Genomic DNA, 13,840 nt, shown 5'->3' with positions numbered 1-13,840 from the left:
AACCCTAGGTCTTTCACCTTGCCATATATACCTTGATGAAATTTTGTCCCATTCAGTGAATTGGTTCTGGTTGATCTCTATTGGTAGGGTCTGAAAGAGATATAATAGTCTGGGCAATATATTCATTTTAATGGATTCAATCCTTGAGCTGAGACTAAGGAAAGGAATAAGGTTCCATCTTGTTATGATTTCTTTAATTTTTCTGTTTATAGGCAAATAATTGTATTCTGGGAGTTTTGCCAAATCCTTTGGTATGTTGATGCCCAAATATTTGAAAGACTCCGTTTGCCATGTCAAGGGGTATCTACTTTCAACTTCTCTTGGTGGGCTATAGTTATATGAAAGTAATCGGGTTTTATCTACACTACCGTTCAAAAGTTTGGGATCACCCAAACAATTTCGTGTTTTCCATGAAAAGTCACACTTATTCACCACCATATGTTGTGAAATGAATAGAAAATAGAGTCAAGACATTGACAAGGTTAGAAATAATGATTTGTATTTGAAATAAGATTTTTTTACATCAAACTTTGCTTTCGTCAAAGAATCCTCCATTTGCAGCAATTACAGCATTGCAGACCTTTGGCATTCTAGCTGTTAATTTGTTGAGGTAATCTGGAGAAATTGCACCCCACGTTTCCAGAAGCAGCTCCCACAAGTTGGATTGGTTGGATGGGCACTTCTTTGAGCAGATTGAGTTTCTGGAGCATCACATTTGTGGGGTCAATTAAACGCTCAAAATGGCCAGAAAAAGAGAACTTTCATCTGAAACTCGACAGTCTATTCTTGTTCTTAGAAATGAAGGCTATTCCATGCGAGAAATTGCTAAGAAATTGAAGATTTCCTACACCGGTGTGTACTACTCCCTTCAGAGGACAGCACAAACAGGCTCTAACAGGTACTATTTAATGAAGATGCCAGTTGGGGACCTGTGAGGCGTCTGTTTCTCAAACTAGAGACTCTAATGTACTTATCTTCTTGCTCAGTTGTGCAACGCGGCCTCCCACTTCTTTTTCTACTCTGGTTAGAGCCTGTTTGTGCTGTCCTCTGAAGGGAGTAGTACACACCGGTGTAGGAAATCTTCAATTTCTTAGCAATTTCTCGCATGGAATAGCCTTCATTTCTAAGAACAAGAATAGACTGTCGAGTTTCAGATGAAAGTTCTCTTTTTCTGGCCATTTTGAGCGTTTAATTGACCCCACAAATGTGATGCTCCAGAAACTCAATCTGCTCAAAGAAGTGCCCATCCAACCAATCCAACTTGTGGGAGCTGCTTCTGGAAGCGTGGGGTGCAATTTCTCCAGATTACCTCAACAAATTAACAGCTAGAATGCCAAAGGTCTGCAATGCTGTAATTGCTGCAAATGGAGGATTCTTTGACGAAAGCAAAGTTTGATGTAAAAAAATCTTATTTCAAATACAAATCATTATTTCTAACCTTGTCAATGTCTTGACTCTATTTTCTATTCATTTCACAACATATGGTGGTGAATAAGTGTGACTTTTCATGGAAAACACAAAATTGTTTGGGTGATCCCAAACTTTTGAACGGTAGTGTATGTTGATCTTGTATCCTGATAATTGACAATATTGTTCAAAAGATTGCATCAATTTAGGTAAAGAGTATGTTGGCTGCCCTAGATGGATCAAAATGTCATCCACGTAACAGGCCAATTTTTGCTCTGTCCCTTTAATAATAATTCCCCTGATAACTTCATTTTGTCTTATGTATTGAGTTAGTGGTTCCAAATATAATGCGAAGAGTAGCGGTGACCATGCGCAACCCTGTCTTGAGCCCCTTTCTAGGGTGAAATTATTTGATAAACATCCATTAACTTTAATCCTAGCAGTGGGATTGTCATATAGCGCCTGTATAATTGTGTCATGGAAATCAAATCTGTGTAGAACTCTGTAAAGAAAATTCCAGTGATCCGAATCAAATGCCTTTTCAGCATCCACGCTTTTCACAATTGCTTTAATTTAATTTAATTTTTTTGTATGTGATCCACAATGTATTGTGTCCTTTGTATATTGTCTTGTGTTTGGCATTGTTGTATAAAACCTGTCTGATCATTATGTATCAATGTGGGTAGAAACTCTTCTAATCATTTGGCCATGATGGAGGTAAATAATCTATAATCTACATTAAGGACAGATATTGGTCTAAAAGACCCACATTTCATTTTATCCTTGCCTTCTTTCGGTATAGCTGAGATTATCGCCTTTTTTAAAGCCCAGCTCAGCATGGGGAGTATAAGAGGAGTTAACTCATTTTCAAATTCTTCATACAACTCTGTTGTATAGCCATCTGATCCTGGTGACTTGTTTAATTTAAGATGACTAATTGCAATTTTTAGTTCACTTTCAGTTATTTCAGCAGTCATCGTTCTGTTTTGTTCTTTGTTTATTATGGATAACTCGAGGGAATTCAGGTAGGTGTCAATTTGGGTTACGCTTCCCCCTGGAACTTTAGAATATAGAGTTTTGTAAAACACTTCAAAAGCTTCCTGAATCTCAATTACTTTATTTTTTAATCACTTTTGTTCTTGGATCCCAAACTCTATGAATTGTATTTTCTACTATCTTCTTTTTTAATTCCCACGCCAGTAGTTTCATAGATTTAGATCCAATTTCATAATGTCCGTTTGAAAAACATTAGATTTTTTCCTGATTTCTTGTGTAGCCAAATTCCATTCTTAATTTTTCTAATTTCCTCTAATGTTTTATTCCTTACATGTTTCTTATATGACAATATTGCTATGATTTTCCCTCTTAAGACAGCCTTTAGAGTATCCCATAGAATGGGAGGTGAAACCTCTCCATTATCATTGAATTCTAAGTAAAGACAATTTTTTTTTTTAATTTGGACCTTAAAATTGGGATCATTGAGTAGACTTGAATTTAGTTTCCATGTAATACTCTTTGGTCGCAGCTCAAAATCAACAGATAAATATATAGGTGCATGGTCACTTAAATCTATTGTCCCAATTCCACAGGTGTTTATTTTGTCTTTATCTTTTCCAGATGTTATGAAATAGCCTGTTCTTGTATATACAGAGTGGGGGGCAGAAAAGTAAGTGTAATCCCTTCTGTGGGAGGATCATGCTTTTCCCACACAGTTCCCCATCCCTCCCAAACAGGCATCCTGACCAACCAGAAAAGGCACCAGTGCAGCGACCAGGACACATACCCACATCGTTTCTCACCCACAGACACAGCCAACCGTGTCCGCAGGGACCCCCGACCAAACCAGAGGTAACACAGGGATTCGAACCAGCTATCCCCGTGTTGGTAGGCAATGGAATAGACCACTACGCTACCTGGACACCCATGAATAGTGATTTTTCTGAAATGCTTGTTATAACGATCCAAATACATATTCCTTTGCATCTACATCAAACTAAGATGTTCCGATGGATTTAGAACATTTTGCAAGATTATTTGCCAAGATATACAGATTTCTGGGCTTCTTTCCCTGCACTGGTAGCCATGTTCCATGTTACACTGCCTCAGTTCACAAAGCATTCTGGGAATTTTCCATCATCTATCAGTAGTCTCACCTGATTGGTTGGAGGTTCCTTTCTTCCCAGCGCACTTTGGCTGGGTGAAGATCCGGCTGTTCCCTGATATGTCCTACCCGGGGTACGCTTGGTCTGAGGCAGAAAGGTGGAGAAGAAGTTTCTGGAAGGCGTTGCAATGGCTGTGACCGTCCGCTGGCCTGATACCAAGTCCCTGAAAATAAATGTTTCAATGTTATGAACAAGTTAGCAGTTCAGTTCAGTATAGTCTATACTGCATGACTATTACATGAACAAGTGTCACAAAAAAGTGTTAAAATACAACTGGAATAAATAAAGTTGTGGAAGAGCAATAACAATAGATAATTCTCTATGTGAAATTAATGCTTACAATCAAAGATGTTCTAATAAAAATTAAGTAGCTGTTTAAAGGAAGAATTTTTTTCTTGACATTACAAGATTGGTTCTAGAAAAGCTTAGCTATTCTAACTATTTTATATAATAGCTAAGTTACCAATACAAACATATTTATTTATTCATTCATTCATTCATCTTCAACCGCTTCTCCAGGGTAGAGTTGCGGTGGCAGCAAGCTAAATAGGGCACTCCAGACATCCCTCCCCCCAGCAATGCCCTCCAGCTCCTCCTGGGGGATCCCAAGGCGTTCCCAGGCCAGATTGGACATGTAGTCCCTCCAGCTTGTTCTGGGTCTACCCCGGGGTTTCCTCCCAGTTGGGCGTGCCCAGTAAACCTCCAAAGGAAGGTACCCAGGAGGCGTCCTAATCAAATGCCCGAGCCACCTCAACTGGCTCCTTTCGACGCGAAGGAGCAGCGGCTCTACTCCGAGCTCCCTCCGGATGTCTGAGCTCCTCACCCTATCTCTAAGGCTGATGAGCCCTGACACCCTACAGAGGAAACTCCTTTCAGCCGCTTGTATCCGCGATCTCACCCTTTCGGTCACTACCCAAAGCTCATGATGATAGGTGAGGGTTGGAACGAAGATTGACTGGTAAATTGAGAGCTTTGCCTTCTGGCTCAGCTCCCTCTTCACCACAATGGTCCAGTACAATGTCCGCATTACTGCTGATGCTGCACCAGTCCGCCTGTCAATCTCCTGCTCCATCCTACCCTCACTCATGAACAAGACCCCAAGATAGTTGAACATTAGTAAACATTATAGGTAAATCATTCAACTAATGTTAAATCATTTCACATCAACATTAAATAATTTTGTGGAGGTGGGGTAAGGTTAGGAATTTGGCTGCTGACTCAAAACATGAGGGATTTAAGCACTGGTTGGTAGACACAGCTGTAAGGAGTTAGGTAATCGACAACTAACCTATTTCTGTATCTGGTGAAACTGGAACCAGAGTTTTGACCTGAGACACAAACAGGCAGAGAGGCCCAAGAGTACCTAAATAGGAGGACTATTTTTTAATAGCTACTGTGCCTGCATCCAGGGAACAACCTCTTGTCATCTACCTATCTAACATCAAACCATGCTGGGAAAATGGTGGCTCACACAGCTGTGGTGGGTGGGGGGCAAGATGGACAGCCAGGCTGGATAGTGACTTTGAGAAGCTCCACTGCAGCCAGCACTTTGCTGTCTTGCAGAGATGCAGGAGACCTTAACCACTGCAGCTCACAACAACTCAACTGCAGCCAGACCCTTAGTCCACCAGGTTCACCAGCATGCAGTTACCAAGGATGGCTTCTAAAAAAAGATGTGAAGGTGTACCTTGCAACATTTGATAAGACAGCCACATTTTGCAGTTGGTTGGCAGAGGAGTGGATAATCTGTCTGTTCCCTCTTTACAGTGGACACTGGGATAGCCCACTGAAGAGTATACAGGCTACAGGTGTCCTTCAGAAAAACCACCGATTTTGGGAAGGTGAAGAGGACCAATGCCATCAGTTCTGGGTGCTCCACTGTGAGGATGCAAGTAAACCGTTCGCAGCAACTCGAAAATGCCACAAGACAGTGATTATAGCTGACAGGACACACTGCAGTGGAGGAGCTCAGGCAGGTAACCCTGGTGTAGTTCCTACTGAGTCTCCAGCCATGACTGCCAACCAAGTGCATTGCCACCAGCCAGTAGAACTAAACACTTAATTTTCCCTAGTGGAGGACCACCTCCAGGTTCTTCACTTTTGCTCCCCAGTGGACAATGATCTGGTGAGGAAACTGTGTCTAGCACAGCCCACACTAAGCCCCAGGAGTCACGTCAGCTTCTCTGTCCCCTTTCCCTGACTGCCTTTTATTTCTATGCCCATCCCTACCAATATCCCTTGTTTCTCCCTCTTCCGAGGTACCTATTTCAGCAGCCACAGACCAAGCCACACAAAGAGCTCTAAAAGCATCTGAGCAGGAATGCTGGCTTTACAGTCATTCAATTGAAATCCAGAAGGATTGTCTGCTGGCAGTGGTAGGGCAGGTCGTACAGGTTGCTGGCAGTACAACCTTATCTGGTCTGAAGGGCTCATATCAAATAACGGGAAATGTACTAAGAGGTAGGCATCAGACATATTGGACTCAGGATGCAGGCAGACCATGATCTGTCCCAACCCAGTTTGACCTGGGGCACTGAATGAAGCATGGATATCATCATTGATACCAATGAGGTGTGTGCATTGGATATTCAAAATTATCTGAAATTAGACATGGTAGGGCAAGGAATAGAGTAAAAGCTGTGGTTGGCACATGCCTGACAGACTCTCTCTCATTAGGGACAAACTAGCCTGGGTATGAGGATTTAATGTGGGAAGATTTTCCACTTGGGTAGTCTCAAGATGACTTATACTCTGACTATGCACAAAGAAATGAAAGTTAATGGTCAACCAGTGTGCCCTAATGCCTCACTGCTTACTCATATTTTGGGTTCATCAGGGAAAAGGTATACCAAGTAAGTCATGACACTCAGATGGCAGAGGAAGTTTAAGTCAGTTGCTGGTACCTAATTGCCTCCTCTTTTCATTGACAAGTCAACTTTTCCATCTCTAGCAAGCATTGAAACTGTTTTTTTCAGAATTGTGCCCTTCTATTCTGACTCTCTCAAAACTCTGAGATTTGTATAAATGTAAATTGATGGAACGTTTAATCTCGAAAGCCTCTTTTTGACCAGAATCCTTGGATTTTCCCAAATTTATAATACTGGGATTTTTGATAGATCCCTGTTGAGTGTTGAAACTCAGTGAATGGGTAACTGAAATACTGAGCAAGATCATTTGTATTTGGGGCACCACATTGCTTGGGATGACTGTCTCACTTGGGCTTATCAAAATACAGTCTGGTAATTTAAAGGTGAATACATTCAACAATGACAGGGATTGTTTCATTTCCACTCCAAGTCTAGTCACACACACAAATGCACAAGTTGTATTGTTGCAGTAGGGGATTTATTTAGAAGTAAAATATATAAAATGTTAAACAATACATTAATGAAAATCAAAATAAGAACTGAAATAAATAATAAAACATGAATAACAATAATAATAAATAATAATGATAATAAGAATAAGAATAAGAATACTAGCTTATATTTATATAGCGCTTTATCTCGATACCCAAAGCACTTAACAAGGAACGGGGAAAACTCACCTCAACCACCACCAATGTGTAGCACCCAACTGGGTGATGCACAGCAGCCATTTTGCGCCAGAACGCTCACCACACATCAGTTTGAGGTGGAGAGGGAGGAATCATGAGCCAATTACACTGGGGGATGATTAGGTGGCCAGATGGAGAGAGCCAGGTTGGGAATTTTGCCAGGATACCGGGGAACCTCCTACTTTTTGTGATAAGTGCCATGGGATCTTTAATGACCACAGTGAGTCAGGACCTCAGTTTAACATCTCATATAAAGGATGGCATCTCCTACAGCAGTCTCCTCGTCACTGCACTGGGGCATTGTTTTTTATTAAGACCAGAGGGAAGACTGCCCCCCTACTGGCCTACCAACACAATAAAGTAAATGAAAAGGGGAATAGCTGTATTGAGAACTAACTTGAAGAAGGAATAGCAATGAATACAAGAATATTGGCCAGGTGACAGTGGTCTATGACCCACATGATCATAAAATCATTTACTGGTAGTTGATATTGGCAGCTTCCCGGCAAAGTTGTCTAATTACTATAACCTGTCGTCACAATTGGCTACTCAAGGACACCAGTTTGAAACAAAGGCTGATGTTCTATTTACTGAGAAAGAATCATGTGGAAAAACAGACAAAAGAAAGGACTATGATAGTCCTATAACCTTCAATCCTATCCCTTCAAGAAAGCAATGCAAGTTACAGATTAAGTATGAGTTTGGTTTACCACAAGTCCATTGATGGAGGATGGTTGTCTGATGGTTAGGAGAGCAGCTGTGATTGGATGCATCTGCAGAAGCTAGCTTGGCTTGGGGCTGTCAATAAGCCTGAAGTTGGTGGTTAGTGGGCTGGATCAGTGCATAGAGTGCCTGGTGTAGATGACGGTAGTCTCTAGTCACTGAAAATTGGTTGGGTTCTTGGCAGTGTGGTTTAATCAAGTCAGCTTTGGCCCGGGCCCCTGAATTTCCAGTCTAAACTTGACTGAGCTGGGGAGGATCTTTGAGTGAGGGAGAGAGCCAGTGTAAAGCTCATGACATTCTGTCTAGAGGTCTGTGTGTTTTGTAGGGGCTTCAGCATAGTCTGTTGGCTGAAAAGTAGATCAGGTCTAAACAAGCACCAGGGTGGTAAGGCGTTGAACTTCTCAAAGCAACAGCTCACCTTTCCAGAGATAAAGAAAATTCTACAGTTTGGAGCAGTTTTAAGAATGCAGCTAATTCATAGACTTTGTGGCTGTGTCTGGTATTTGTACACATTAGAGCACACTTAAAAGAAAACTGCAATAACAGAAGATGCAGCGCACAAGAAGAGACGGAGTTGTTCCAAAGCTGTCACATTTATAGAGGTATATGTCCGAGGTGGATGAGGGGACATTCCAAGCTTATAAAGATAAGCCCATCATCAGTATATTCTATTTGCATTTGACTCCACTGTTTTATATGATTTTAAGTTTGAGTCCCCATCATTACATGCTTTGGTGCTAAATTTTTGCAGTTAGTAAAGCTGGTCTGGTCATGGATTTGGCTTTCTAGCAAGTCTAATCACGATTGCCATAGAATTTGAAATATAATAATAACACAAGTCATTTGACTGTAAAGGTCATCCAATTATGAAAATGTAGCATTTCACACAATACCTCAAATATTATGCCATTACGTATGGAATACATGATTTTATATAACACGGTTTTAGGTCTTCAAAGTCGTATTGTGTGTATGTGTCCATATGTGTTTGACAGAGGGATCTGTAGTATCAAGGCCAGGTGAGAAGGTTCAATACATTGATCCCAGTAAAGTGGAATCAGTTCATCTGGACACTCCCTATTCAAACCAGCGTTCCTCCCTATCAAGGATGTGCACATCCTCATCCTTGAAAGAGTGGCCACTGGCTTGTAGGCGGGTGTAGACTGTGGAGTCCTGGCCTGATGAGGTAGCTATTCTGTGTTGTGCCATCGGCTTCCCCTGAGTTTGTTTGGTTTCCCTGATGTACAAGTCATTGCAATCCTCCTGGCACTTAATAGCATACACTATATTGCTGTTTTTGCCGGAGAACCCGATCCTTGGGGTGGACCAATTTCTAGCGTAGTGTGTTTTGGGGTTTGACTCTGGCCACCAAACAAACACTGGCAAAGCAGATTGTACAACACAGAAGAGATGTTAATTCTGCCTCTTTTACCCAGTTTCACCCGATTACGATTTCAGTTAGAGAGTAGAGTCTCCGATATGAACTTCTCCCCCTCTATCTTATACAATATTCCCACTAAACTGCTCAAGGAGGCATTTTCAACTGTTAGCCCTTTTATTCTGCAAATTCTAAATAATTCTCTGGCCTCTGGTTCTTATCCAGACAATTTTAAGAATGACACTGTTCAGCCATTGCTGAAGAAACCTAATTTAGATCCCCTGTCCTTATATCACTACAGACCAATCTCCAGATTGTCTCTTTTTATCTAACATTCTGGAGAGAGTAATTTCATCTCAATTGATTTCTTTTATGAACACTAATAGTACTTTTAACAGTTTCCAGTTTGGTTTCATAGTACTGAGACAGCTCTACTTAAGTTCACTAATGACCTACTGCTGACTGCAGACAGAGGTGATTGCTTGATTTTAGTTCATTTAGACCAGACATGGGCAACTGGCACCCCGCAGGCCACATTTGGTCCCCGTCCTCAGTCAATACGGCCCACAGGTCAATTTCCAAATATCAATAAATTGTTGGTTTCACAGGCATTGGAAGCAAGCGGGCCATTTGACCACATTTGAACTGGATCCCAATTGTAACTATACTGTCCACTGATAAGAGGGCGCTTCCTCGAAACACAAGAGGCCTGTAGCACATGGTCTTGTCTTGGTCTCGGCGGGCCACTTCCGCAATGACATGCGACAAGGAGAGACACAAGTGACAAAAAAAGAAAACGTGACCTAGAGAACTGTGTCTTCCAGGCAAGATGGGAAACAGAACATATTTTTTACGGAATTCAAAGACTAACCTATGTGTTTAGTGTGCCTGGGAACAAAATCAGCCATGAAGGATTTCATCTTGAGTCGCCACTACAATAACATGCACAAAGACAAATATGGCACATACACCAGAGGTGCCAGAGCCGCCATCATCGCTGACCTCAAAGGAAAAATACACCGACAGCAGAGCCTTTTTACCAAAGCCACGTCTACACAGGAGTCCTCTCTCAAGGCACCTTACGCTGTTTCCCTAGAGCTTGCTAAGGCAAAGAAGCCCTTGTCAGATGGCGAAAAAGTGAAGCTATGTGCAGTAGAGATGGCTAAAGCCATTTGGAGATGATAATATGGCTTTGAGACGGTCTCTGTCCCGTCGCACAGTGACGCGAAAAATTTTCGACATTCAAAATCATGTCGAGGGAAAGCTAAAACAAGTCATGCATGACTGCAAGTACTTCTCCTTAGTGATGGATGACAGTGCAGATGTGATGGATGTTAGCCAGCTTCTCATTTACACATGAGCCATTGACAGTTCCACAGAGTGGTAAGCGACTCCACCTCTGTAAGTCGGCCTTGACTGTGTTTGTGAGGGTAGTCATGTTTCTCTCCCATAGTGTGCGAATGGATCGTGTGATTTGAATACATAGATATTTAAATCCTGCATTAGACAACCTGAAGGGTATAGACGGTAATGATATCTCTGCAGCCAACAGTGTTGGGGGTAACGCGTAACGCGTTACAGTAATATGTTACATTTAGGCAGTAACGGAGTAATATAACGCGTTACTGATACAATATCGGTAGTATTATTACAGTTACTGTGCCCATGTAATGCGTTATCGTCTTCTATTTCATCTTTTATTTACGAGTTTCTGAACGAAATGCCGCTTCCGCAGTCAGCATCAACACCAGTCAGCATGAGATGCTATCTGACGCTAGAGCACCGCACGCATGTCTTGTTGATATAAATTCTACTGTCACTGAAGAATACTGTTCCTGAAGAAGCGCGCAATGGCGATGACAGCAGAGCCCGAGTCGACTTTTTCAAAATGGATATACTACCACTACTTTCAGTTTGTCCGAGCAAAAGAGAAAAACATCACTGTAAAGTGTACTTTATGTATTGCCGATCAGGAGCTATCTACTGCTAGAAATAGCACAAGCAACCTGAAGAAGCACCTGGAGAGAGTGCACAGTAACGTGAAGCTAAAGAGAGTTGCTACTAACGATCGCAAGCAGAGTGACCGGGAGGATGGCGCGAGTACATCGAAACAACTAAAGCTGGATTTTTCCAGACCTGAGTCAAAGTTGGTGGACCCAGGAGAAGTGCGAAGGCTGGTGGCGGAGTATGTCGTGGAGGACATGCTACCTCTTGCTACGTCGGAATCACCAGCGTTCCGAAAACTTGTATCCATGATCCCTGTCAGATCAACTCACAAGGTAAAAACCGTGACGTTAGCTAGCTGACGTTACGTTAGCTAGCTAGTCCCCCTAATGCATTGCTAAATAAGTCCTAATAAACATAGCCTAACGTTAGCTTAGCTAACTAGCTAGCTAGCTAGCTAATGTCACCCTTAATATTTGGACTTGGCTCAAATCAACTAGCTAACGTTAGCTAACCTAGCTGGCTAGCTAGAAGAGGGGATGAACTACTAGCCAACAACTAAAGGGATTGCAAAACAGGTGTAAAATGGTAGCTAGCTAGCTAACGTTAGCTTACTCTAACGTAACCAAACGTTCATGCTGTTTCCAAAGAAGCGGGAGTTGGGTTGAGGTGAGGAAGTCGCTAACGTTAGTTGGCTAACTTGCCCCAACCAACACAGCGTGCAATGGAACTAGCCTTTTTGTGCTAGGCTAGCCAACGTTAGCTAGCTAACTGTAGCTGAAGGCACAGAGTTCTTGGGAAACAAACAAAAAGGGTAACGTGTAGTGTTTGCCATCTTCTTATTTTTCAGCATGTACTACCAGATCGAAAAACGTTTGCCAAGGATTTGGACAAGGCCTATGCAGCGATGGAAAACAGCTGAAAAATAAATCAGATGCCCAGGACTATGTGTCAGCAACAGCTGATATATGGAGCAGCAATAACAAGAGTTTCCTGGAACTGACTGTTCACTGGATCGATGAAGGTACAGTCAATGTATTTGGTTGTGATGAGATGTGCCCTTCCAGAGTTTTGAGCATCTTTTTGATGTAAAAGAGCTCTATAAATACTATACTGGTATTATCATTGTTGTTATATTATTATTAATATTTATGTTGATTGACAGGTTCATTGGTAAATAGCCTACTGTAGACAGTGATGAGGATACACAGCACGCATGTGAGTCAGTTCAACTAGACATTCAGGAGAGCAGTCACATTTTTGGTGTACAAGATGACTGGATTATTTTGATAAAGCAAACTCAACTATCTCTCCGTTTCTTATGACAGGTACCTTACAATGAGAGAAGGCAGCTATAGCTTGTAGAAGATTCAGGGGCCGACACACATATGATGCAATTGCAACAAAGCTGGAGGACATTTTTTCCCAATATGGACTGACCAACAACAAAGTGACTGCATGTGTGACAGACAATGGGAGTAATTTTGTAAAGGCGTTCAAGGAGTTTCAACAGCAGTAAGCACAGTCTGAGTCTGATGAGGAGGAGATGGAGGAAGGTGGTGAGGTGACCTTTACAGACCTGTGCTCTCCACCACCAATGAAAATGCTGAAAACAGTACATGTGAACTGCCTCCCCACTTAAGATGTGCAGCCCATACACTAAATCTAATTGCAATCAATGAGGTAGATAAATGGCTGTCATCTAATTCAGAATCCAAGGCTGTGTATCGTAGTGCTACAGGCAAATGTTCAGCACTATGGACAAAGGCCAGCCGCTCTACAATAGCATCAGAGCACCTGGAAGAGGTCAGCAGTAAAAATTTGATTGTTCCTACTGTAACCAGGTGGAATGAGGCATATGCCTGCATTACAGAAATGCCCCTCACTGTCATCAATAACCTCTGCACAAAGCTTCAGATTAAATATATAAATGACAGGGAGTACCAGTTTCTAAAAGAATACTGTTCTATAATGAGACCTTTCACAGCTGCTTTAGACATTTTGCAGGGCGAGGAGAATTGTTTTTATGGAACACTTCAGCCAACATTAAAAATTCTTATGGCCAAAACCCTCGCAATTAAACATGGCCTATCACATATGACCAGTGGACTGCCAGACATCATTGTGACCGCAATCAAAAGTCGATTTGCAACAACTCTTGACTCCAAGGAGGCTTTGCTGGCTGCTGCCTCGCTCCCCAAGTTTAGGCTCTGCTGGTTGAAAGAGGAAACGAGAAAAGACAACATTAAGCTACTGCTCATTACGGAGTGCCGCTCCTTTACAGAAGAACCAGCAGCCCTGACGCCTAATCCTCATCCACCTGTTGCTGCCTCCAATGAGGATGACTTTTTTTCCTTTGATGCAGAGGCCAATGTAACCAGTGCAGCTATGTCAGTGGAAACAGAGGTGGTGGACTATCTCAAATCTGATCTTGTGATGGAAAGCCTGCACAAGTTTCCATGAATTAAAAAAGTGGCACTCCGCTATAACACAGCAACACCATCCAGTGCACCAGTGGAAAGACTTTTCAGTCTTGGGGGACTTGTTCTCACTCCAAAGAGAAACCGTCTCAGTGAAGCACACTTTCAGCGCTTACTCCTGCTGCATTTTAACAAGTTCTTTAGCAGTATGTAGTAAAGCCTTAGGTCAAGGCTAATTGCCTTCTATAGT

The 13,840-nt window shown here is 42.0% G+C and overlaps 1 protein-coding gene across 1 annotated transcript in view; it reads right to left on the bottom strand.

Moving 5' to 3' along the window:
- Nucleotides 1-13,840, bottom strand: part of wdr91 (WD repeat domain 91) — a 142,080-nt gene that overhangs the window by 63,820 nt on the left and 64,420 nt on the right. The window contains exon 7 of the mRNA XM_056281348.1: nt 3,561-3,732. Coding sequence (XP_056137323.1) covers nt 3,561-3,732 — 172 coding nt within the window. The remainder of the gene's footprint in view (nt 1-3,560; nt 3,733-13,840) is intronic.

Source organism: Lampris incognitus, chromosome 6, assembly GCF_029633865.1.
Source record: "Lampris incognitus isolate fLamInc1 chromosome 6, fLamInc1.hap2, whole genome shotgun sequence".
Lineage (NCBI taxonomy): Eukaryota > Metazoa > Chordata > Actinopteri > Lampriformes > Lampridae > Lampris > Lampris incognitus.
Note: the sequence above shows the minus strand (reverse complement) of the source record. Positions and strands in the feature narration are given on the sequence as shown.